The sequence below is a fragment of the Procambarus clarkii genome, chromosome 39 (genome assembly GCF_040958095.1).
Source record: "Procambarus clarkii isolate CNS0578487 chromosome 39, FALCON_Pclarkii_2.0, whole genome shotgun sequence".
NCBI classification, from domain to species: Eukaryota; Metazoa; Arthropoda; class Malacostraca; order Decapoda; family Cambaridae; genus Procambarus; species Procambarus clarkii.
In genome coordinates this window covers 2360377-2385961 of record NC_091188.1, presented here as the reverse complement: position 1 = coordinate 2385961, position 25585 = coordinate 2360377, and the positions used below count along the sequence as shown (strand labels likewise).

The 25585-nt window shown below is 42.2% G+C and overlaps 1 protein-coding gene across 1 annotated transcript in view; it reads right to left on the bottom strand.

The window, feature by feature from the left end:
- Positions 1-8922: 8922 nt before the first annotated feature.
- SIFa (neuropeptide SIFamide) overlaps positions 8923-25585 on the bottom strand; it is a 65570-nt gene continuing 48907 nt past the window's right edge. Inside the window, exons 2-4 of the mRNA XM_069338289.1 lie at positions 14856-14998; positions 11318-11416; positions 8923-10939 (exon numbers count right to left, since the gene is read on the bottom strand). Coding sequence (XP_069194390.1) covers positions 11328-11416; positions 14856-14997 — 231 coding nt within the window. The 5' untranslated portion in view covers position 14998 and the 3' untranslated portion in view covers positions 8923-10939; positions 11318-11327. The remainder of the gene's footprint in view (positions 10940-11317; positions 11417-14855; positions 14999-25585) is intronic.

Below are 25585 nucleotides of genomic sequence, written 5' to 3'. Positions count from 1 at the left end.
TGTATGTGTTTGTGAGTGTGTGTACAGTTGTAAACAAACGTAAAAAATGCGAATGAATGAGGACCTGTTTGTTTCCGTCCACAGAGGAATGAATGCATGTTTACTCATTATTTTCTGGTCCGTAATGTTTGGTTTAACAACCATGTTGCTGTGGGTGCATTATACGAGAGAGAGAAACCTTGAGATTTTGTTTTAGTTTCCTGTTATGCCGACGAATATATATATATATATATATATATATATATATATATATATATATATATATATATATATATATATATATATATATATATATATATATATATATATATATATGACAATGTCAGACCACGGAGGAAAATGAAACAGGAATTTCCTTAAGTACTTTCGTATATTAAATACATCTTCAGAAGGAAGATGTATCATTCCTTCTGAAGATGTATTTAATATACGAAAGTACTTAAGGAAATTCCTGTTTCATTTTCCTCCGTGGTCTGACATTGTCACATTCTTAATCACGTGTTTATTTTCGTGATATACACACACATATACATATATATATATATATATATATATATATATATATATATATATATATATATATATATATATATATATATAAATATGTAATCGATAAAAATATTTTGACAACATAATAATACGAATAATGCTTGGAAAATTACAATATAAAAATTCTTTGGGATTGATTAGGAAAAAAAATGTATCGAGGTAGCAAAAATGTTTTCTCTAATTCTTATAAATTTTCTAAAATTGAAAAAAAAATCGTTTGCAAAGCGTTGCATCATTTACGTGGATGTGAGAACCCAAACAAGGGTATAATATCAACATATGTACAATACAGTAGTTCAATCTGGGTCTTATATATATATATCAAAATACTTTATAAAAAAAACAGGTCTGTATTCCAGCTCATCCCTCGTGCTTAGATGGGACTTATATTAACGATGTGGCTCATCGTATATAATTACATATATTGACGTAATGGTGAATCAGGACGTAAAAGTTGGTACTATTGAGTTTGGACAAACTGGTAAAGGTTTTGTATTTATGTTTCTAATAAAACCAAATTTAACCTAACCACCCTAGGTCCTAATACACACTATCTGAGGCCTAATATAGTGCATGTATGGGCTTGGAATAGGTTTTTGTTTTTAACTTTATTAGGATTTTTTTAAACTTTAATTTTATTCTATAAAGTGAATTCTACTTTAATTGTCCATCACGTCAATATGTGTACGATGGCCCACATCGTTACTAAATATACATGAGGATGGGTTGAAATATGTACAATTAATTCAGATTAATTGCAATACACAGAGTGCATATTATGAACACAACCTTCTGACAACATCTTGCCATAAATATAAATGTCCAAATTGCAAGCCTGGCATCAGAGGCTGCAGAGATTAGGGCTGGTGCACATCTTCCGAAAATTTCTTTCCACTAAAAGTCTCTAAGCCTGGGATCTCGGGGTCTGCACAGGCCCCAGAAAGCAAAGGCAGGTTCGTGTGTGGCATTCGAGAGAAATTCAGTAGGAGCAGAAATAAACTAGTAGCCAAAAATAATAAGTTTTTTCTTTAAAAAGGGAAGTTTGATATACTAGATTTGAGAACATTTAAAATGTAAACGATAAAGAGAGAGAGAAAGAGAGAAAGAGAGAGAGAGAGAGAGAGAGAGAGAGAGAGAGAGAGAGAGAGAGAGAGAGAGAGAGAGAGAGAGAGAGAGAGAGAGAGAGAGAGAGAGAGAGAGAGAGAGAGATTAGCCAAACATGTAATACATTAAACGAAAACCTCGACACATTCTCGTTGTAATGAAAGATTTGGGTGAAGGTGGGAGAGAGAGAGTAACTCCTCCTGCAGGAGTTGTGAGAGACAGCACCTCAGCCCAGAGCAGCTGCAACAAAGGCAGAACAAAGGCGCGTTGGCACTCTCCTGAAGCCCGAAGATGAGGCGGTGCCACGGATCTGGCCCCCCACCCCCCCACCCGGCTACCACGACCCCGTTGGGGAGATGCGGATGGAATAATGATATTTTTTAGAAGAGGGGGACACTGGGGAGGGGCGAAACTTTGTAAACACACACACACACACACACACACACACACACACACACACACACACACACACACACACACACACACACACACACACACACGCAAACTATGTACACATATGGTTTTCTGTGTGATTTACCTGAGCAAATTATGTAGCGTACTAAACTGACCACCTGAATAGAATTACTTTACGTACAGTAAATTATGTACTGTTATTTTCATATGAATCATATTTGTCATAGAATTTATTCCAGCTGTCGATAAATTATTTTGCATTGTCTTTGCCATATTTTCCCAGCTGGCAGTCTATATGAAATTGAAATTGAAATAAGTTTATTGAGGTAAAATACACACAAAGGGATGAGGTAGCTCAAGCTATTCTCACCCCATTCTCACTCACCGATATGAAATGCTCTAGATATTCATACATTGCCGCTCTAGCAGAACACATGACTGTAATCCCTCTTTTTGGTCCCAATTCTACCTTTTGCTACTTTAATTTGGGAAGGAATGCCTCACCTGCAGTCTTCACCGTATGCCTGATGCATTAGTTAACAAACTGGTTCCCATTTCATCTCAAGATGTTGTGTATCTTGTCGACTATCTGTCTACCCCGGTAGACAGCCGGTCGGCCGAGCGGACAGCACGCTGGACTTGTGATCCTGTGGTCCTGGGTTCGATCCCAGGCGCCGGCGAGAAACATTGGGCAGAGTTTCTTTCACCCTATGCCCCTGTTACCTAGCAGTAAATAGGTACCTGGGTGTTAGTCAGCTGTCACGGGCTGCTTCCTGGGGGTGGAGGCCTGGTCGAGGACCGGGCCGCGGGGACACTAAAAGCCCTGAAATCATCTCAAGATAACCTCAAGATAACCCCAGCTTCCGGTAAGCACACTTTCATCCTGTAGTTTCTTATCCTTGTGACAAAATGTATTCGTTCCATATATATATCCTGAGTCATCATTAAAATATAATTCTCATCCCTTTAAACTGTACCTGCCCTTTTGTCTTGTCCAATTTTACAGTAACTATCAAATTGGCATTTGGTCTGGAATATCGTGGATGTAAATAAAGCCACTCCGTTGTAAATACGTATTAAAAAACACCTGTTATGGTTATTCAAAGGTGTTATTAATAATTAGTGAGAATTATTCATTATATTAAAGTTCGGGGACGTCTAACACAGAGCAACCAGATCTACGTCGATTTAATCCATTTGCAATGGACTTTCCAATATCCTAAACGTATCAAAAAGTCTAAATTGCGACCAATCAGAGGTGCCCACAACTGTGTAACGAACAGGGACCCCGTCAACAAATCCACAAGGGCCGTGACGAGGTTTCGAACCTGCGTCCGGGAGCATCCCAGACACTGCCTTAATTGACTGAGCTACGACAGGGTAAAAAGAGTTGAAACCGTTGTTGTTGTGTGGTTAGGGACCCTCGTCAGTTTTGAGCCTCGACACACTCAGATCAACGGCCGAGAGCTGGAGTCCCCCCCTACACCAGGAGACAGACGAGAGACGTATGGCCGAGTTAGTCTTACTAAGTCCTCCTTGCTGGCGAGTGCGTCTAATTACGCCTCAGACGACGACATAACATCCTGTACAGGCGACGAGTCACAATAACGTGGCTAAATTATGTTAACCAGACCACACACTAGAAGGTGAAGGGACGACGACGTTTTGGTCCGTCCTGGATCATTCTCAAGTCGATCCTCATCACAATCGACTTGAGAATGGTCCAGGACGGACCGAAACGTCGTCGTCCCTTCACCTTCTAGTGTGTGTGGTCTGGTCAACATGACATCCTCCTTGCGACGACATGACGACCTCCTGGCAACGACGTGACATCCTGGTGGCGTAATCACATCTCGAGCGACGACGACATTACCTCTCGCTGCGTCACGAAGCAAGACGACCGATCTGGTAAGATTCACGTTGTCTCAAGAATTCTAAATGTAAATTAAACAAAGAAAACACACAAACAACAGGTGTTTTTTGGGATGTTCGTCCTGAGAAATATTTGATGACAACGGAAACGAGTTTTGTCAAAAAGTTTGTTGACATGTAAACACGAAAGTGAAGGAAGTTGGCTGAACCTCAGCGGAGAGGTTACACTGGGGATGGGAGGGGAGGGTAAGTGGGAGAGTGGGGATGGGAGGGGAGGGTAGGAAAGGGAGGGTGAGGGGAGAGAGATGGGGTCCAATACTGCACCGAGCTGAAATAAGAAGACAGGAATGGGAAATAAGAAGGCAGGAATGAGAAAGAAGAAGGCAGGAATGAGAAAGAAGAAGGCAGGAATGGGAAAGAAGCCATGAATGGAAAAGAAGAAGGCAGAAATGGCAAAGAAGACAAGAATTTGAAAGAAGAAGGAAATAGTAATCTGAAACCATATATATAGAAATGAGACAGGAATGGAAATAGTAATGCGGATGTGTCGGATGATGTATGGAGAGCGGCAGCATCCATCAGCAAGACCAACCAGGCGACTGTCATACACCAGATGCTGTAGAGACGGGTGATGTGACACCCGTGATAAAGGGTGTAGGGGGCCTGGATGAGTATGTTCCCTTCATCACCGGCTTCCCAACCCTTCACCTCTTTCAGGCGTGGGTTCAGACCGTCATTCTTCTGACCAGGAAGCGCTGCCCTACGCAGGCTACACAAGAACCATAGAGGCCAGCAGGTCGCCACACAGCCAAGAATCCCTATCTCACCCTCCCGCCATTTTCTCGTCATCAAAACACTCATACCGTCATCCAAAGCAGGTGACACACTTTAGGAGCTCGTCAGTCAGGACTCTCAGTGTTTTGAGTCAATATCAATGTAAATTTCTACGTACATACTTATCTCATACTATGTGGATATTAGGTACATACTAAGCTCAACCAGTGTAGCTTCTGTAGCGAGTCAGAAAGGCCTAGTCTGGCCCCATACAACTTTAGCTTGGAAACTGAAGCACTGTTTTTAAAATGGGTTAATTAATTTTCAGCGGTTCTTATTGAGAGTTATCATGTGTTCTATGAATGTCATTGCGTTCACTGTGGGTGCTATTGCGTTCACTCTGGATGGTATAGCGTTAACTGTGAGCATTTGGTAATAGCGTGTAGTGAAAACTGTGGATAGTGATGCTAGCTCCCAGTGGTGACGGTGAAGGACTGGAAATAGTGTGCGGGTGTTAATACGTAATATAATACGTAATTATAATAAGTAATATAAAACACGAATTAATACAGTTTCGTTTCTAGGCTGCTTTTTGGGCCACTGAGGTTAAAAAAATTTAATAAAATCTAGAACTGCAGCTTCAGGGTTAATAACCTTCCAGAGGTTGAGAGGTCTTATTAACTCTAGAGGTTAATATGCCTTATTTAATCTCCAGATGTTGAGAGGACTTAATAACCATTCCGAAGTTTATAATACTTATTAACCCTCCAGAGGTTTAATGGCCTTAATAACCCTCCAGATGCTGATAGGCCTTAATAACCCTCCAAATGTTGATAGGTCCTAATAACCCTCCAGATGTTGATAGGCCTAATAACCCTCCAGATGTTGATAGGCCTAATAACCCTCCAGATGTTGATAGGCCTAATAACTCTCCAAATGTTGATAGGCCTTAATAACCCTCCAGATGTTGATAGGCCTTAATAACCCTCCAGATGTTGATAGGCCTAATAACCCTTCAAAGTTGATAGGCCTTAATAACCCTCCAGATGTTAATAGGCCTTAATAACCCTCCAAATGTTGATAGGCCTTAATAACCCTCCAAATGTTGATAGGCCTTAATAACCCTCCAGATGTTGATAGGCCTTAATAACCCTCCAAATGTTGATAGGCATTAATAACCCTCCAAATGTTGATAGGCCTTAATAACCCTCCAAATGTTGATAGGCCTTAATAACCCTCCAAATGTTGATAGGCCTTAATAACCCTCCAAATGTTGATAGGCCTTAATAACCCTCCAGATGTTGATAGGCCTTAATAACCCTCCAAATGTTGATAGGCCTTAATAACCCTCCAAATGTTGATAGGCCTTAATAACCCTCCAAATGTTGATAGGCCTTAATAACCCTCCAAATGTTGATAGGCCTTAATAACCCTCCAAATGTTGATAGGCCTTAATAACCCTCCAGATGTTGATAGGCCGAATAACCCTACAAATGTTGATAGGCCTTAATAACCCTCCAGATGTTAATAAGCCTTAATAACCCTCCAGATGTTGATAGGCCTTAATAACCCTCCAGATGCTGATAGGCCTTAATAACCCTCCAAATGTTGATAGGCCTTAATAACCCTCCAAATGTTGATAGGCCTTAATAACCCTCCAGATGTTAATAGGCCTTAATAACCCTCCAGATGTTGATAGGCCTTAATAACCCTCCAAATGTTGATAGGCCTTAATAACCCTCCAGATGTTAATAGGCCTTAATAACCCTCCAGATGTTGATAGGCCTTAATAACCCTCCAAATGTTGATAGGCCTTAATAACCCTCCAAATGTTGATAGGCATTAATAACCCTCCAAATGTTGATAGGCCTTAATAACCCTCCAAATGTTGATAGGCCTTAATAACCCTCCAAATGTTGATAGGCCTTAATAACCCTCCAAATGTTAATAGGCCTTAATAACCCTCCAAATGTTGATAGGCCTTAATAACCCTCCAGATGTTGATAGGCCTTAATAACCCTCCAAATGTTGATAGGCCTTAATAACCCTCCAGATGTTGATAGGCCTTAATAACCCTCCAAATGTTGATAGGCCTTAATAACTTATATACAAATTTTGCACAAACATAAAATGAGTAATTCTTTATAATCACGGGATGAATGAGAATTACATGTAAATTAAGCACGTGCTTGTATTAACAAAAACTTTAACAAACCCCATTGCATCTTCTTGTATAAAAATAAAACAAATAAAAATATTTAAATATCACTCGTATACTCAAGTGAGAATATACTAAGTATACCTCCGCCAAACATTAATTCTACCAAAACACAAGAGCAACATGTAAACTAAACTCCATGTAAACATGTAACATGTAAACAACATGTAAACATGTAAACTCCATTATAAACGAGCATTACGGCTATTCAAACTCCACAGCTGTGGCTAATAATTCTAAAGCAAAATATACTTCAGTTTGAACTAAATTCAATGAGGAAAATATGCTGACATGACGTAACTATCTGTTTCATCTGATTGTTGTCTGTATCGAGGACACTGCGAAGCAAAATATACGCAGTGTGCAGTTGCTTAAATGTCCAGATTAGCGGTACAACTCACCTGCTTGAGCCTCAGAGCAGCGCACACCCTCTCACTCCCAGAGCTGGCGACACACTAACCCAAGTCACGTTAGTTACTGACAGCGTTGTCAGCTCATTAAAGCATCTCAATGGTATAATTTTGACAGCAGTTTAGGCAATTAGAAGTAGACTGTAGCCTACTACAGTCTACTTATAATTGCTGACAGTACGTTAACGGAGAGGATTAAATTTATGCCAAAAACGGTTTGGCATTCAAACATTTTTCCATGTGCCAAAAAGTCCGCAATAATGGTAAAATTTACATAAAAATGCCAAATTGATATTAAAAGGGCAAATCTTACAATACTGGTTGCTTGTTAGTTCGGGCGCGGGTTGGACATGTATATGAGTGGGATTGGGTGGTTATAAATAGGAGCTGCCTCGTAATGGGCCAATAGGCCTTCTGCAGTTGCCTTTGTTCTTATGTTCTGCAGCCCGTTCTCCTAAGGTTTCCCAAAGTCAAGAAACTGTCATAATAGAGTGCCCTTGTCCTAACCTACCGTAGTACCTAAAAGAGAAAACGGGCCCTTCTGATAGCGTTCTTTTTATTCTTGCGTAATGTCACGACTGTTAATACAAAATAACCTTATTCTTTACTTGTAGCGATTAAAAAGAAACGTTACGAGTATAATACTTGAGTGTAAATTATCAGAATTTTTAAAATTTGAATTTTTATCTGAAACGAAAAATTAATGTTGACATTAAATGATAAACAATCGGTTTAAGCATCGGAAATCATGATAAATTACTCTCGATTCGGATTACTGAAAAATCCTCAGTTCATTGCGATTCTCGATAACGATTCTGATTAATCATCCCATCACAATTAATAACACTTCAGGTATTGATATGTCTTAATAACTTCCCAGAGGTTAATAATCCAAATTAACCCTTCATAGGTTTATAGGTCTTAATAATCCTCCAGAGGTTGAAAGGCCTCAATTACCCTCGAAGGGGGGTTAATAGGTTTTAATTAGCCTCGATGGATTCGTAGGTCCTTACAGGAGTTGACACGCCTTAATTACCATCAAGGGATAATTAAGTGGTGCTGCCACCATTGATTCTGCCCTCATTGGCCCTGTCACAACTGGCTCTGGCACTCTCGAAGAGTGACAAGCTGTTGTTGCTCGTGACTGATGATGACTATGGTGGTGGTGGTGGGAATAGTAGAGTGAACTATGCCTGGCCAGGAGAAAGCAAAGCCTAGGCTTTCTCGAGATACTGAAATACTTGGGATTAGGCGTCAGGCTGTGGGTGATTGTGATAATGATGATCAGTTCATCGTGGTTGTTGATGATCAACATGATCAATTGATCATGGTAGGTTAATATTTCTATTCTTAAATTCTCAGAGTGTTTATCAGCGCTTTCTACAACTTTGTTGACATTTAGCTGACAGAAGAGCTCAGCTTGTCTTTCCTTGACAGTGTTCGCTTGAGTCCTAATATCTCATATTAAGATAAATATCTTTCGATGTGTCAAAGCTCTGTAATATTTCTGTATCCAGTTGTGCCTTATTGTCTTCTTGATCTGAAATGTTACAGCAATCAGGATGAAATGAAATCACATGGGCAGTTTGAGACATTTATTTAGCCAGTAGTAACGCTGCCGATGAAGAAGCCTATTATTGAGCCTGATCAATATAACCTTATCAGGAAATTGAATATGAATTGATCACCAACCTCGCGAATAATTATATTTTGTTAGCTGTTTAAAAGAGGTTTGAGGAGGTTTAGAACCGATGAATTCAATGAGGAATGAAGCGAGTTTCCAGGCGTCATTTCTGAACTTGTCGAAATACATATTTGTATGGAATTATGTTCGCTATCCATGTATGAGTCGAACTACTGGGTTTACGTGTGCTCGTTAGTGTGGACAATATCGAACTAAATTCAAGTTCAAGAAAGTTTATCGAGAGAAGGGAATAACGTCCCAAAAAGGATAGAAAAGCTTAGGCTATTTCTATCCACTAATATACTCAAGGGACCGAGGAACCTGTAATTGAAGAGGATGGAAATAGCCTAAGCTACTCGAACTAACTGAAGCATTATCCTCGAACAAAGATTACAATTAACTATCCTCATTATTATAATTAAGAAAATTAAAATTACGCTTTCTGTGTCTGTAATCACTGTCTGTGACTATGTGTGCCTGGCACTGTGTCATCTCTGTGTCAGTAATAGGTCAATAACTCCTCCAGCCTCTTAAGTGTGAATTTGAGCTGTTCTCTATCTGTTCGGATTATCTATTTCGGATCTGTTCGGATCTTGTGACGTGATGCTCAATTGTTCCACTTCACACCTCGTCTGAACGAGTTCCATCACATTGTTCCACTTCAAGCAACTTACATTGTTTCAGCATGGGACTCTATGCTTATTTTCTTTCATATTAACTTCATGACAAAGATCATATATATATATATAATTAACGCTCAGAATTATTGGATGAGCAAAGTAGAGGATTTTTGTAATCAAATTTGTTGACGTTTCTAAAGTATTGCTTTCAGATGTTGTGATTACAATGAATATAAACAAAGACTTGTACACATAGTATTTGATGTATATTTTTCAGTATTCATTAACATAAAAGTGACTGAAGTCCGAAGTTGTTCAAGAGAATAGTGAAGTGCATTGTGCAAGTCTGGGTCTCCATGTTGGCGAATATATTCTATTATATTCCAGGGTATATATATTGTATTATATACCCGAATATCTTCTTTTCGGGTAAAGGTCTGCGTGTTGTGGTCGGGTAATTGTTCTATATGTTGGCGAGTATGTTGTGTAAAGGGGTCTCCATGTTGGCGATTATGTGGGGGCACCTACATATCACCCTCTACGTGTGGTTTTTTGTTCAGTAAGGTGGGTGAGAGGTGACATAGAGCTTCCGTGCTAGAAGGAGTTAAGTACGGGATGATAATAAGACAGGAGTGAAATACCTCTTCACATATTTATTACCGTACTCTAATGTGGGAGGGATACGCCTCTCTGTCTCGGAATACCTATTGGCTAAAATTGTTTTAGATTAAATAGACATAAAATAAAATCACATTTTGCAACAAATATATATATATATACTCCGTGTCATCAGTTTCAATAATGTTAAATTTAATTAATACAAATAATAAATTCTGTATTAAACAAAATTAGGTTTACTACATAGAGGATATTATCCTCACTAAAGGGCGATAGAATTTATACAAAGTAAACAGTGCCCCGAAGTGAGCATAACGCTGTAATTTGCCAAGGGTGATGTGGGTGGATCTTGTGGATACTAATACAGTGATTTATTCCTACAGGAATGATAGTTAGGGGTAGCGGAATGGGGCTATATGGGAAGAGGGATATAGGTATAGGGTGAGGAAGGGATTGAAACACACCCTCTGTGAGATCCGCGAATTTAAACCGTAGATTATAATTAATTTTTTTTGTGTGGTGGGGAGGTGGTTGAATTTTGTGAGCTTTGATGAACTGGAAGAGGAGGATTAGGAGGTCCGTCTTGACTACTGGGTTCACATCCGCTGCTCACGTCAGAAGGTTTAGAGGAGGTATGAAGTCTCGCTGATGTCAGCAAGTACGCACGCCATGGTACCTACAGGAAGTTAGAGGGACATCAAATGAAAGTTTGAATGGATCCATCCCGTTCGTAAATTGACGGGTTTCTTTGTTTTGTTTTGTTTTAGACCAATTAACAGATCTCTAGACGTCTTGTTTATCTGATAATACTTACATATGAACAGCAAAATAAAAATGTTACATATATAAATGCTATTTTGTCATTGTTTTAACTAATTATACTTTTAGGTGGAAAACAAATCTAAAATGTTGCAAGACAGAAGGAGAGACAAAGAGGAACCAGGAGGAACCAGGAGGAACCAGAAGGAACCAGGAGGAACCAGGAGGAACCAGAAGGAACCAGGAGGAACCAGGAGGAACCAGGAGGAACCAGGAGGAACCAGGAGAAGCTCACCTGAAGGAATTCATTTCTTCTCTGGACCGGGGAACCAGGCTGCACAAGCCTCCACAGCCACCTGACAGGCGGACGCCAAAGCCTTGCCCGGTTCGTACACTGCAACACCAACCTCTACATTAGTTACGATTCGTCAGGCGATTATACTTGTCCACTCACGAAACCTCTACATCTTTTCATGCAATCACAGCGGTTTACTTTCCTCAAAACAAAACAAAATACTATTAGGAGCTTCAAGGTCGTCGACAATGATAATAATAATAACCTTGGATGGAGAATGACCTCGCAGTGTGAGCGAGGAAAGATGTACAGGCTTCGTAATTGGACACGAAAATGTTTCATGAATTCTCTCCCAGAATTCTAAAATGTGTTGTTAATAACAGCAATAATAATAGTAATTCTCAAAACAAATCACATTTAATAATAATAAAAACAACAACAATAACTTGAACACAACTTTTCACCCATTGGGTTATTATTGTCTTGGTGGCTTGGCGCTTTCTCCTCATAGCTCCCATTGGGTCATAACCTCAGAATTAACTTACAACAAAAAGGTAAATTACAAAGATAATAGGTCATGTTAGATTTCTATCCACAGGTGCAGGTCAGGTTGGGTATTGATGGTCTGTTGGCGATTATTTGCACTTGAAGCACGTGGGTGAAGCATTTCCCGAGTTGCTATTCGAACAGAGGTTGTCAGCGAAGCACAACTGGAGAAATATTCGAAAGTGATCAGTCATGAGTCGTGTGTCCCCGTTTCTCAGTCATCAACAAGAGGCTTTTGCGGCTAAATTAACTAGCGTTTGGCTTTTGTTGATGAGGACGGGCTCATGTTCTCTGTGTAGGTGACTTGTTGAGATGCAATTCGAAACAGAGGACTGTTCGAGAGGAGTTGGAGCATCATAAGTTGTAGCAGCCCGTCCTTCAAACAAAGACCCAACAGTGATTCCATACAGCCGCCAACCCCCCCCCCCCCCCTGTTTATGAATGAAAAACGTTTTACACACGACTCACAACTGATTTCGTTCGAACACTTCCAGAACAAGTGCTTCGCTGACGAATTTTGTTCGAACCACAAAGTTGTAAATGCAGCCCGTCCTCCAAACAAAGATCCAAAAGTGATTCCATACACCCCCCCACCCCCTGTTTATGAATGAAAAACGGTTTACACACGACTCACAACTGCTGAAGTTCGAACATATCCGGAACAAGTGCTTCACTGACGAATTTTGTTCGAATCACAACGTTGTAAATGCTTCACCCACGTACTACAAATACAAATAATCGCCAACAGAACCTAAACACCTAACCTAACCTATGCCTATATATATGCATAATATGTAAATATATTATAATATTAATTTGTATTTGAGAAAATCCCCGTTTTAAATGAACAGCATGTGAAAATTTATGAATGCGTCTGTGGGGTCGACCGCTGGATGTAATGGACTTGAGTCGAGGACTGGGCTTATCAAAAACAAATAATGGCCAACAGAACCTAAACACCTAACCTAACCTACGCCTAACTAAACATATAATTTTGATGTAAAATAATACTAATTTCTAAATGAGAACAAATAAATGTTTAATACACAGCATGTTAGAATTGATGAATGCGTCTGGGGAGGACGGCCGCTGCTTTAAACAAGCCTAGTGTGAGAACAGGTTGTACAAATTGATTAAAAATCGAAACTCTGAAAGTTTTCTCCCTGAAATCCTGAAATCAGAGTTGTCACCCTCAAAACTGTCACCGTCAAAGCTGTCACCCCTCAAAGCTGTCACCCCTCAAAGCTGTCACCCCTCAAAACTGTCACCCCTCAAAGCTGTCACCCCTCAAAGCTGTCACCCCTCGAAACTGTCACCCCTCAAAGCTGTCACCCCTCAAAGCTGTCACCCCTCGAAACTGTCACCCCTCAAAGCTGTCACCCCTGAAAGCTGTCACCCCTCAAAACTGTCACCCCTGAAAGCTGTCACCCCTGAAAGCTGTCACCCCTCAAAACTGTCACCCCTCAAAGCTGTCACCCCTCAAAGCTGTCACCCCTCGAAACTGTCACCCCTCAAAGCTGTCACCCCTCAAAACTGTCACCCCTCAAAGCTGTCACCCCTCAAAGCTGTCACCCCTCAAAACTGTCACCCCTCAAAGCTGTCACCCCTCAAAGCTGTCACCCCTCGAAACTGTCACCCCTCAAAGCTGTCACCCCTAAAAACTGTCACCCCTCAAAGCTGTCACCCCTCAAAGCTGTCACCCCTCAAAACTGTCACCCCTCAAAGCTGTCACCCCTCAAAGCTGTCACCCCCTCGAAACTGTCACCCCTCAAAGCTGTCACCCCTCGAAACTGTCACCCCTCAAAGCTGTCACCCCTCAAAGCTATCACCCCTCGAAACTGCCATAACCTCGAAGCTGACGTATTTAAAGACAACGCCCCCCCCCCCTTTTTGTTAACTTTACAAGAACAAGACCTCAAAGCTGACTTCCATAATGACAACACCCACTCAGCAGACACCTTCAGGACTTCAGCAGAGCACCATCATCATCTTCCCCTCCACCTTCCACCCTGAGAGGGAAGGCCAATCAGACAACACCTCTTTTTTTCCGAGTCGTCGGTTTATCCAATCATAAGCCGAAGCTTCCCCTCATAAACCGGCCAATCAACGACCAGTTTTCCACCTCAGCTCGTCCAATTGAGAGCGAGATGGAGTGATCCTTCCCGTGACGCCGCTCGCGTGTAAACAATATCACCTTCTTCAATCTCCTAACTTCGTGCGACCTTGAAATACCATTTTTGTGAGAATGATGAGGCAATTTGTTGCATGGGGGGGTTTGTGTCATCATTTTCTCTCTATAGTGAGGATACAGAGAGAGAGAGAGAGAGAGAGAGAGAGAGAGAGAGAGAGAGAGAGAGAGAGAGAGAGAAAGAGAGAGAGAGAGAGAGAGAGAGAGAGAGAAAGAGAGAGAGAGAGAGAGAGAGAGAGAGAGAGAGAGAGAGAGAGAGAGAGAGAGAGAGAGAGAGAGAGAGAGAGAGAGAGAGAGAGAGAGAGAGAGAGAAAGAGAGAGAGAGAGAGAGATAGAGAGAGAGAGAGAGAGAGAGAGAGAGAGAGAGAGAGAGAGAGAGAGAGAGAGAGAGAGAGAGAGAGAGAGAGAGAGAGAGAGAGAGAGAGAGAGAGAGAGAGAGAGAGAGAGAGAGAGAGAGAGAGAGAGAGAGAGAGAGAGAGAGAGAGAGAGAGAGAGAGAGAGAGACTGTGGATTTAAGAATAAATAAAGTCTGTAGAACTGAAGCGAAGAGATCGATAACACGAGCACTCAAGAACAAGACAAAAAACATAACACTCGGATATTTAAGAACAAGAAAATATCAGATCTGAGAACAAACAACAAATACAAAATAATGAATCAACATAAATATGTCATTTCCCACGCTGGACAACAAGAGTATAGACAACAAACAAAGCCGGATAAATAACAAACTTTAAAAACCCAAAACCAAAAATTAAAAATGCGTATCAACTAGAGCGACGACGACGGACGCGGGAGACTTACAGGAGTCGCCGCCAGCTCTCTTGCCGAAGATGGATCCGTTGAAGGGGGGCTTCCTGTAGCCGGCGCTGACGGGGTCGCTCAGCACAGCCAGGACCACCAGCATCACGGCCACCGCCACCAACATCCGCGTCTGTACACACATCCTGCAGAGGGCGAGACAGAGAGATAGTTCTGAGTACCGCTGGAGTGACGAGGGGAAAAATAAACATGTTTTAGCAGTCTCGAGACTGAGGTAATCACAGTGGATAGATTAAGGTAGTCTCAGTAGCTTGATTAAGGTTGTCACAGTGCTAAGAACAATTGTGTCAGAGACAGGGCAGCCTTCTCGATCTTTTGGAACGCCATATTATATATATAGACTGGAAAACTTGCCTCTCATTACCATAAAATGATGCATGGATCCATCTAATGCAGCAGAGAAGGCAGAGCAATAGATGGATTATAAAGGTGAGCTTGACATGCTTATAATAATATCTTTTATCGACTTTGTGTCACAGAGATTACCGGGGATTGAACCTCGGTCTGTCAGCTCTGCAAGTCCCCCCCTTTTGTGATCCTCACACCAGCATCTGTATTCGTAAGGGTGGAGGGTAGTACAGGCAAGACCTGTAACTGAAGTGTGATTTTTTCGACTGTAATGTTCATCCGTGAGGGTATTTGGTAGCTGAAGCGCCCACCTGACGGGCCGGTCTATTCATGATAAGAGACCCAGCGGACGCCTAAGAGACTCGCTGGCTCGCTGGCAGCCAATCAGGAAGCAGCTGAGGTGTTTGTAAACACACGGAGGCGAGAGGTAAACATTGCGGGGAACTTTCTGGGGGACATTGAAGTCGCTTGTCTACCTGTTTTTCCCCTTGACAGGCTTTTTCCCCCTCCTCACACAACTTCCTTCCGCTCTGATTTTCTGCATTTTTTACTTTTACGTTTTTTGTTTACCATTTGCTTTTATTCTGATCTGCTTTTTTACATTCTTCCTCCCTCTCTACTTTCCTGTCTCTCTCCCTCACTACATCCCTCCCTAAATCCCTGCGTATCTCCCTCCCTATAATTCCCTGCCTCTCTCCCTCACTATATTTCCCGCAACTCGCCTAATCTTCCTCAATACACCTGGTGATTTGGGCAATAACTAGCAGAAGCCCCAAGTACCATGTAGCTTTTCGTGGATTTAGCTCTCAGGAAAGAGCAGAGATGTCCACTATTGGTGCAGAAACTAGGAGTTGCTTTCACAGACGGCGACCGTCTGAGATACGGAGATATATGAAAGGCACCATTTCCTTCAGAGTCACCATAGATTGTTGACCAGACCACACACTAGAAGTTGAAGGGACGACGACGTTTCGGTCCGTCCTGGACCATTCTCAAGTCGATTCAAGTCACATACTTCAGCCACGTTATTGTGACTCATCGCCTTCACCATAGATTCCAGCCATCAGCCAGATCACCGCCACAATGACCATCCTGGCCTCCCCAGTTAGCCATTGGCACCTAGGCTATGGCATGATCGTTGGTAAAATCTTGTTTTTAGCCACCAGCTCTTCATACACAGCCATTAAGGCCACCACCACAACCACCCACACAACCACCTACACACAACCACCCACGTCAACAACACAGGTTAACCAACTTCCTCGTCCTAAGAATGCTGTAGCTGGTAGCAAGGAAGAAAAGCTGTTGTGGGGAGGGGTTGTGGGGTGGTGGGGAGGGATGGTTGTGTGTGGGGGAAGGGGGTGAACGGGAGGGGTAGGAGCTGGGCCACCTGTGGGGTAGGGAGAGAGGAGAGGAGAGTGTGACAGTGATAAACGTGCAGGAGTTAGACATGTGTGGCGGCTGGATCATGGGATGGACGCACACACCTGTACCCGGGGAAGCCGAGGGGGAGAAGTGAGAGAGAGAGGGCAAAGAGAATTAAAAAAAAAGGTAAGGGAGATACGTCGACCAAGAGAAAATGAGATAAATTTAGAAATGATGAGAGAGAGAGAGAGAGAGAGAGAGAGAGAGAGAGAGAGAGAGAGAGAGAGAGAGAGAGAGAGAGAGAGAGAGAGAGAGAGAGAGTCAGTAGCTATCCACTGCTAATACCACTCCTCCACCTACTGTACTCATCAGTGGTGAATTACCACCATCATCCAATGGTATTATCATTGGATAGTCATTGGGGTTAAATTCCCTGATTTATATGTATGTTATATATGTTATATACATATATATGGGAGGATCCATTCATCCTTCCCTCCAACTCTTCTACCATCTATTTCTTCCTAATACCCAACCCCATAGGAATTAATCACATTAGATTAGCTGGCCACAGACGAGACAGACGCATCATTGGTTCATTGACCTTATGACTGCTGATGGAAAGGCCGACCTAAGTGCCAAAACGTGGCCATCAGGGGCATTACAAGTATTACAAGTCTAGTATCACGAGACGTTATACTAGATAAGGCCTAAAATATGTTATTCGGATATCGTTATATTTCATTTTGCTTCCTCTCCAACCGTTTCGACAAGGCGATAGAAACACAGCGTTACCCTCTTAAAAAAATCGTTTTCTGTACTCGTATTTTGTCATTTTCTCTATTAGTTTTTATAAATCAATGGATAACTTCGTTAAAGCACTTTTCAAATTTGTGTATAAGAGTGAGGATTGTATTGACGTAAGCGCCTCTAGCGGCCGGAAAAGGCGTCGCGATGTGAGGATTTAGTTTATATAATATTATGTACCTACTCTTCCGCACGAATGAGACTATTGTGATGTATTATTAATTAATAATAACTCATTGTGTCGGGAAGACAGGCAGGCATGAGTGTATTCACACATACACGTCCGTCCCACCCGGGATTCGAACCCGAAATTCTCGATTATGAGTCGAACGAACTCCTCCCTTCCCTGCCTATACTACCGGAACACCCCGCATCTCACCAAGCGTTGGATTGTTCACCCACCAATAGGGAACGTGAGCTGGGTTTAGACCGTCGTGAGACAGGTTAGTTTTACCCTACTGTCTCCAATGCTCCTGCTTGCTCCCGTGGCAAGCAGGAGGTGTGAGGGGGAGAGCAGGGCTCCGTCACGAGGCAATTACCAGCCTCCTGCAGGTGTCCAGGACCTGACGCTGATGACGATCCTAACCTTACGGTGACGTCCCAAGCACTCTCTTAAATTAGTCGGGGGGGAACAGTATATATGCGCATTATACACAATATATTATATACATATATATATATATGCGGAAAAACCACAAAGAAATTGGAAAGAGAGGTGAACGTTTCGGCCTGTTAGAGCCTTTGTCAACACCGTCAGTCTGGTGTTGACAAAGGCTCTAACAGGCCGAAACGTTCACCTCTCTTTCCCATTTCTTTGTGGTTTTTCCGCATTACAAATGATCAGTGTTTAGTGATCGTCAATTGCATATATATATACATATATATATATATATATATATATATATATATATATATATATATATATATATATATATATATATATATATATATATATATATATATATATATATATATATATATATATATATATATATATACATAACATAGAAGATATATGTTGTATCAATGGCTCTGAATATCACAATATTAAAGTTGCCGGAGAGTGAAGATGAGAGAGAAGACGTGACAGTATAAGGGAACTGGAACAGCGGGAGAGAAGGTCACGGGAAGGGTGGAACGAGGGGAAAGGGAGACTGAGAGGAAAGGAGATATTGAAAAGCGGCTGTGAGCAAATTGAAATGAAAATTGGAGCACGATTGATGACCTGCACTCAGGGTATATATATATATATATATATATATATATATATATATATATATATATATATATATATATATATATATATATATATATATATATATATATATATATATATATATATATATATATGGAAATATGTACCCTGCTGATGCTGCTGCTGTTCACAGTACGTATCTAGGGAATGAAGTGGCGCTGAACGAACTCATTGGAAGAAATATAGTTATTATATAGGACTTTTAAACGACATATTATGGAGGCAAACAAGGGGAAATTAACGACTTTCGACTTGACAAGACACTCAACTTAAGAATGGTCCAGGACGGACCGAAACGTCGTCGTCCCTTCACCTTCTAGTGTGTGGTCTGGTCAACATGGGGAAATTAATATTTAAGACTTAGTTCTTCCCGTTAGCAAACAATAATACACGATATAGAAACATCGGGCAAGCTATGGGAGAAGCGGATCACAAGAAAATCAGATTTAACATAGGAGAGAAAAGTAGTGTGAGAGAAAACTCACTGATTTTGAGGAAATGAGTCGCGTCTTGAGAAAGATAGATTGGTCCAAGATCAGGATACGAGACGGGCTTACCGAGTGATAGAGTGTCGTACGTGTGTACTAGTAGTGTACTGTGTGTGTACTAGTAGTGTACTGTGTGTGTACTAGTAGTGTACTGTGTGTGTACTAGTAGTGTACTGTGTGTGTACTAGTAGTGTACTGTGTGTGTACTAGTAGTGTACTGTGTGTGTACTAGTAGCGTACTGTGTGTGTACTAGTAGTGTACTGTGTGTGTACTAGTAGTGTACTGTGTGTGTACTAGTAGTGTACTGTGTGTGTACTAGTAGTGTACTGTGTGTGTACTAGTAGTGTACTGTGTGTGTACTAGTAGTGTACTGTGTGTGTACTAGTAGTGTACTAATGTATAATATTCGACAATAGTATACAATACTCGACCTAATATTGATTGGGTCGATTAACAAACCCAAAATGGATAACCGTTGCACTAAGGAGCGGAAAAACGAATTGCATGTACCCATGAATTAAGAAAGGGAAAGTCTATTTAGTCGTGGGATCTCTTTTGTTTCAAGCGTAGGTTAGACATTTATTTAAATGAGATTGGGTAAATACAATGAGGAGCGGCCTCATTATTAAGCCAATAATTTTTTTAGTTCTGCAATTTAATTTATTAATTTGTTCTTTATGCTTAAGACTAAAGTATACTTGGCTTATCAGACACCCAACCAACACGTCTGAAAATGAAGGGAGTGACGACGTTTCGGGTCCGTCTTGGACACGTGTGACGACGTTTCCGTCCGTCTTGGACACGTGAGGTGACGTTTCGATCCGTCTTGGACACGTGAGGCGACGTTTCAGGTCCGTCTTGGACACGTGAGGCGACGTTTCAGGTCCGTCTTGGACACGTGAGGTGACGTTTCGATCCGTCTTGGACACGTGAGGCGACGTTTCAGGTCCGTCTTGGACACGTGAGGCGACGTTTCAGGTCCGTCTTGGACACGTGAGGCGACGTTTCGGTCCGTCTTGGACACGTTAGGCGACGTTTTGGTCCGTCTTGGACACGTGAGGCGACGTTTCGGTCCATCTTGGACCATTATCATTATATCTTATCATATTTACATATACAGCTGTGTATCGAATTGGTATCGATAGCTTCGTCACCATGTGTGTGTGTGTGTTTACTATTTGTGTCTGCAGAATCGAGCTATTAGCTCTTGGTCCCCGCCTTTCTAACCAATCTATTTTCCTCTATTATATCTACTACATATATTTCTCTAAAACACATACATACACATCCCCCAGGAAGTGGCCTGTAGCAGCTGTCTAACTCCCAGGTATCTATTTACTGCTAGTTGAACAGGTGCATCAAGGTGAAAGAAACTCTGCCCATTTGTTTCTACCTCCACCGGGGATCAAACCCGGGTCCTTAGGATTACGACCCCAGAGCGCCGTCCACTCAGCCTTGAGGGCCCCCCCCCCCTCCTGGGGGCACCATTCACGCTCGCTCCTTCCTTCTTCATTCTTATTTCTTTTTCTTTCTCCCTTCTTTTTTCCCCTTCTTTCTAATTGTTCCATGCTTCGTCAGACCTCCCCCTAAATTCTTCTTCACTAATCCTTCCTACTTTACTCCCTCTCCTGCTACTCCTATTTCTTCTCTCCATCCGTTCCCCTATTCCTCAGCACCCTTTTCCATCATCCTCCTCCTCATTCTGCTCCTCATTCTGCCTCCTCTCCCAGCCCCACTAAACACAATCTCGATAATGCTATGTAAATTGTGTGAGTTTGTGAGGCTGAAGAAGGGTTACCGTCAATCACCTCACAAGGCACAAGGGCCTACCCGGGTAGCAGCGCCTCCGCCAGACTCTCGCAATACACTTTACGAAGCTTGGGCAACCTGCCTTGGGGATATCGAGCTTAGAGAAGGCCCTCCCCAGCTTAGAGGGGCCCTCCTAGCTTAGAGGGGGCCTTTAGCTTAGTGGGGGGGGGCCTCCAGCTTAGAGGGGGCTCTCCCAGCTTAGAAGCCTCCCAGCTTAGAATCCCCCCAGCTTAGAAGCCCCCCAGCTTAGAGGCCTCGAGCTTAGAGGGGCCCCCAGGAACAAACCTTAGGGTGGCGTGTAGTGGCGTGTAGTGGCGTGGCGTGTAGGTGGCGTGTAGACCTTAGTTGTGTATAGGGGGTGGATGGAGAATGTAGGATAGGGGAAAGGGATGGGTATACAAACTTATAAAGAGATAAAGGGGAAGAGGAGAGCTGAAGTGTTGGATGGAACAGAGATTAATATTATGTAATAGGATCATTAAAGCGGCATTCTACAAGATGACAATATTTTCTAAGCTGTTGTTTAAGTGAGATCATTTTCATATCCAAGTATTTATCACTTGCACGATTTTCCTTATGTCTTTTATACTTAAGTGTTTGAAGGTAAACAGGAATCTTTCAATGAATTCCTCCCAAAGGCTAAATAAATAATTGAATTAATAATAGAAAATGGCATTTATATATTTCAAACACACACACACACACACACACACACACACACACACACACACACACACACACACACACACACACACACACACACACACACACACACACACACACACACCAGAAATGTACAAGCCCAAGCAGTCCCCCTAACCTAACCTAACCTAACATTGCATATAAAACGGAGCTTTTTGTGAGCCCGATACTTTTCATAAGACTTTGTAATTAGTCCATTGTAAACAGTAACGTACAAAATGAGACATAGGAGCTGAGAGGTCGATTTCGTTATTGACCTGACGTCGTTACAGGATGTGATTGCGACAATTTCTCGAGTCCCCCCTTCACCTGATCCTTGATTGAAAGAGAGGCAGTGGAAACCTCAGTTCACACTCCCGGATAAACTCTTAGATCCCTTCCCCTAAAAATAGAAGAAAGGGGGGAAGAAGAAGAGAGGATGAAGGAGGACTGGAAAACCAATATAACTAGAGGAAGAAATGCAACACAAACACTTTCCAATACGAAAGGAAACACAACACGAAAGGAAACTGCCTTCAGTCAGAAAGCACCGAAAACTCAATAGAAATGAAAACATTGCGCCGGAAAGTTAGCGAGCATACAATTATAACTGTTAACTAATTTTGCCAACACTTGTCTAAAAGACCCAAGTCATAATTTCACAATCAAAGCGGAATTACAAAGAACTTTGTCTGACGCTAGAAAAATGTATATTCGAAGAGTCCAAGTCGGTCTTTACAACTCTTCTGACATAATGTTAAAGTTACCTATGATGTGTATGCGTGTATGTACTCACACATATATTTGTCGCTTAAATGTCGAGCTTGAGCCCTTGGACCCTGTTCTTCTAGTCGCTGGTTGTCTAATACAATGGATCCTGACTTATATGTATATCATATTTACTGTTGAAATTATGAATAGAACTCGGGTCTACAATTTACTCATTTAGTTCAATCTCTTTACCCCTCAACTCTTACGCTAAACAAACCCTTTCTAAACCCGACAGAGCCGGCCAGTTGAACACGTTCGTGACAAGTCCCACACCCACGTGACAGTGAGGCGGAAATGTGCCACAGGTGTCGGCTCTCCCCTCACCCAGGCGAAGCGTGAGAGTGCAGGAAGCGAGGCGGAAAGGCATGATGTGAGAGGAGAGGTTGTAGTGTGAGAGGAGAGGTTGTAGTGTGAGGGAGAGGTTGTAGTGTGAGGGAGAGGTGGTAGAGAGGTGAATGGTGGCGTTGGAGGTTCAATGTCTTGTGTGACTAATGCATGTAGTTCAACAACAAGGTGTGCTTGTGTGTGATACATATGGATTAGCTGTGTAATATGTATCTTAATACATGGGGCTTAATTCAGTGTTTAAATGGGGGACAAAGATTTGTTTTAATTCAGTGTTTAAATGGGAAAAAAATTTGTCTTAATTCAGTGTTTAAATGGGAAAAGACGATTTGTTTTAGCAGTACAGACTCATCCAGGTGGTGCTGGTGAGTAAGGTGAAGTGAGAGACTGATTGCAAAGGGAATGCGAGCCACAACAGACCACTAGATACAACGTACAGAACCCATACCATCACAAGAGGAAGCAGGAACCTTTCCCGGAGGATCGATTATGATAGACTATACAGCCAGCTGCATCTATCGACTTATCTATCTTGCTCTCTTGGCGATTGATTCACATGAGTTGTGAGGCAGGTGTCTGCTTGGTAAATAAATTGGGACCTTTTTCTATTTTGTTTTGTATTTCTTGCAGGGGGAGGTTGTATTCTGAGCAGCATACTCAAACATGTATCTCTCATAATACATAGCAGGAACCCGGACTTGGCAGCAAACCTCTAATCTTGCGGCGGGTCGGGGGTCGAGGCTCAGTACCACAAGACAGACATGTATCTCTCATAATACATAGCAGGAACCCGGACTTGGCAGCAAACCTCTAATCTTGCGGCGGGTCGGGGGTCGAGGCTCAGTACCACAAGACAGACATGTATCTCTCATAATACATAGCAGGAACCCGGACTTGGCAGCAAACCTCTAATCTTGCGGCGGGTCGGGGGTCGAGGCTCGGTACCACAAGACAAACATGTATCTCTCATAATACATAGCAGGAACCCGGACTTGGCAGCAAACCTCTAATCTTGCGGCGGGTCGGGGGTCGAGGCTCGGTACCACAAGACAAACATGTATCTCTCATAATACATAGCAGGAACCCGGACTTGGCAGCAAACCTCTAATCTTGCGGCGGGTCGGGGGTCGAGGCTCGGTACCACAAGACATTTTGAGAACTAGAGATCGGTATATTTGGATCTAAATTGCTAGCAAATGACCTTTGAGGAAACATTCGAGGTGACAAACCAGAAAATAACTTTGATAAGAATATTTTTGTTAAGTAACAAGATATTCATCCTAAGTGGAAAAGGAAGAATGTTATCTTTGATATTGTATATATTTAAAGCTGGACTCGACTTGGAACAAGAGTCCTGAATGTGGAGAGATACATATGTCACGTAGCATTTGACGTTCTTACAACTTTATGGACTAATAGAGAATAAACTAAGAAAAGTTGAAGCAAGATTCATACTGCTGCTACAAGTGGGGATTAGCACCGTCTGGCCCCGAGGCCTTGCTGACATCCACGTCGAGAAGGAAAATAATAATAATAATAATAATAATAATAATAATAATAATAATAATAATAATAATAATAATAATAATAATAATAATAATAATAATAATAATAATAATAATAATATTATATTCTCATGTATATCTTTCTCCACCGACTCTCCTCTTCCTCCTACACCTCACATGTTTTGTGTAGAGCAACATGCCTGAGTGATTAAACCAGAGAACAGTTTGGGAGAGAGGCGAGTGGGGGTGAGGTAGTGCTTGGGGGAAGGGGTTGTGGGGGATGGTCTAGTGGGGATGGGGTAAGGACCTGGGGAAGGTGGGTGGCTTGGGGGATTTATTGAACAAGAGCTGGGAGTAGGGGGTGATGGGAAAGGGGGGGGGGAGAATGAAGGGACAGGAGTAATACTCATAGTGAGAGGGGGAAGCTCGTTCCAGGGTGTGTGGGTGTTACTTGACACCTCTTCCCCTCTTCCCGCGTCCAGTGTTGCTTAAGTAACCGTCTTACATGCAGGCGAAGAGTCACAATAACGTGGCTAAAGTATGTTGACCAGACCACACTAGAAGGAGAAGGGACGACGACGTTTCGGTCTGTCCTGGATCATTCTCAAGTCGATTGACCGAAACGTCGTCGTCCCTTCTTCTAGTGTGTGGTCTGAGACAGTCTTACATTCCTCCATCAACGTGCGATCGCGCCTTAGACCTCAAGTGGTGATTGATCAAGTCTTACAGTCCGTGTTTCTCAGTGGAATCTTCGATAGCCAGGTAAAACAGACGAAGGTTGGTCTGCAGGTCATCTTAGGCCCCCCCAAAACTAAAAAGATTTCCCCATGAAGAACGTCCTTCCATACAAATACGAGTAGATAAAGCTACTCTCTTCCAGTCCCCACTCGGATAGCTACCCCCCTTCCAATCCACTGAGGGATAACGCCAGCCTTCCAATCTTCACCTGTGAATCTACCTTATACTCAATCTAATCCAGAATACATTCCACCTGGAAACAGAGAGGTTCAGTCACTCACCGAGCAGACGAATCCTACTCTTCCACACCTTGCGACACCAATCTAGACACGGAACACCAGTCAGACGGAACACGACAACATCAGACAGTAGCAGACAGACAGCCTTTCTCCTCTACGACACTCAGTCAGCTTCTCTCCTGTTTGACAGTCTGACAGCCTTTCTACTATCTCATAATCTGACAACCTCTTCCCTGGCTGGTAAACTGACAGCCTCTCTCTCCTGTCTCTGTCAACATCTGGGAGTTCCGGACAAACACTGGAGACCTCAAACGCTGCTGCATAACTCCTAACAATTCCTGGTGACTGTCAAGACCGTCT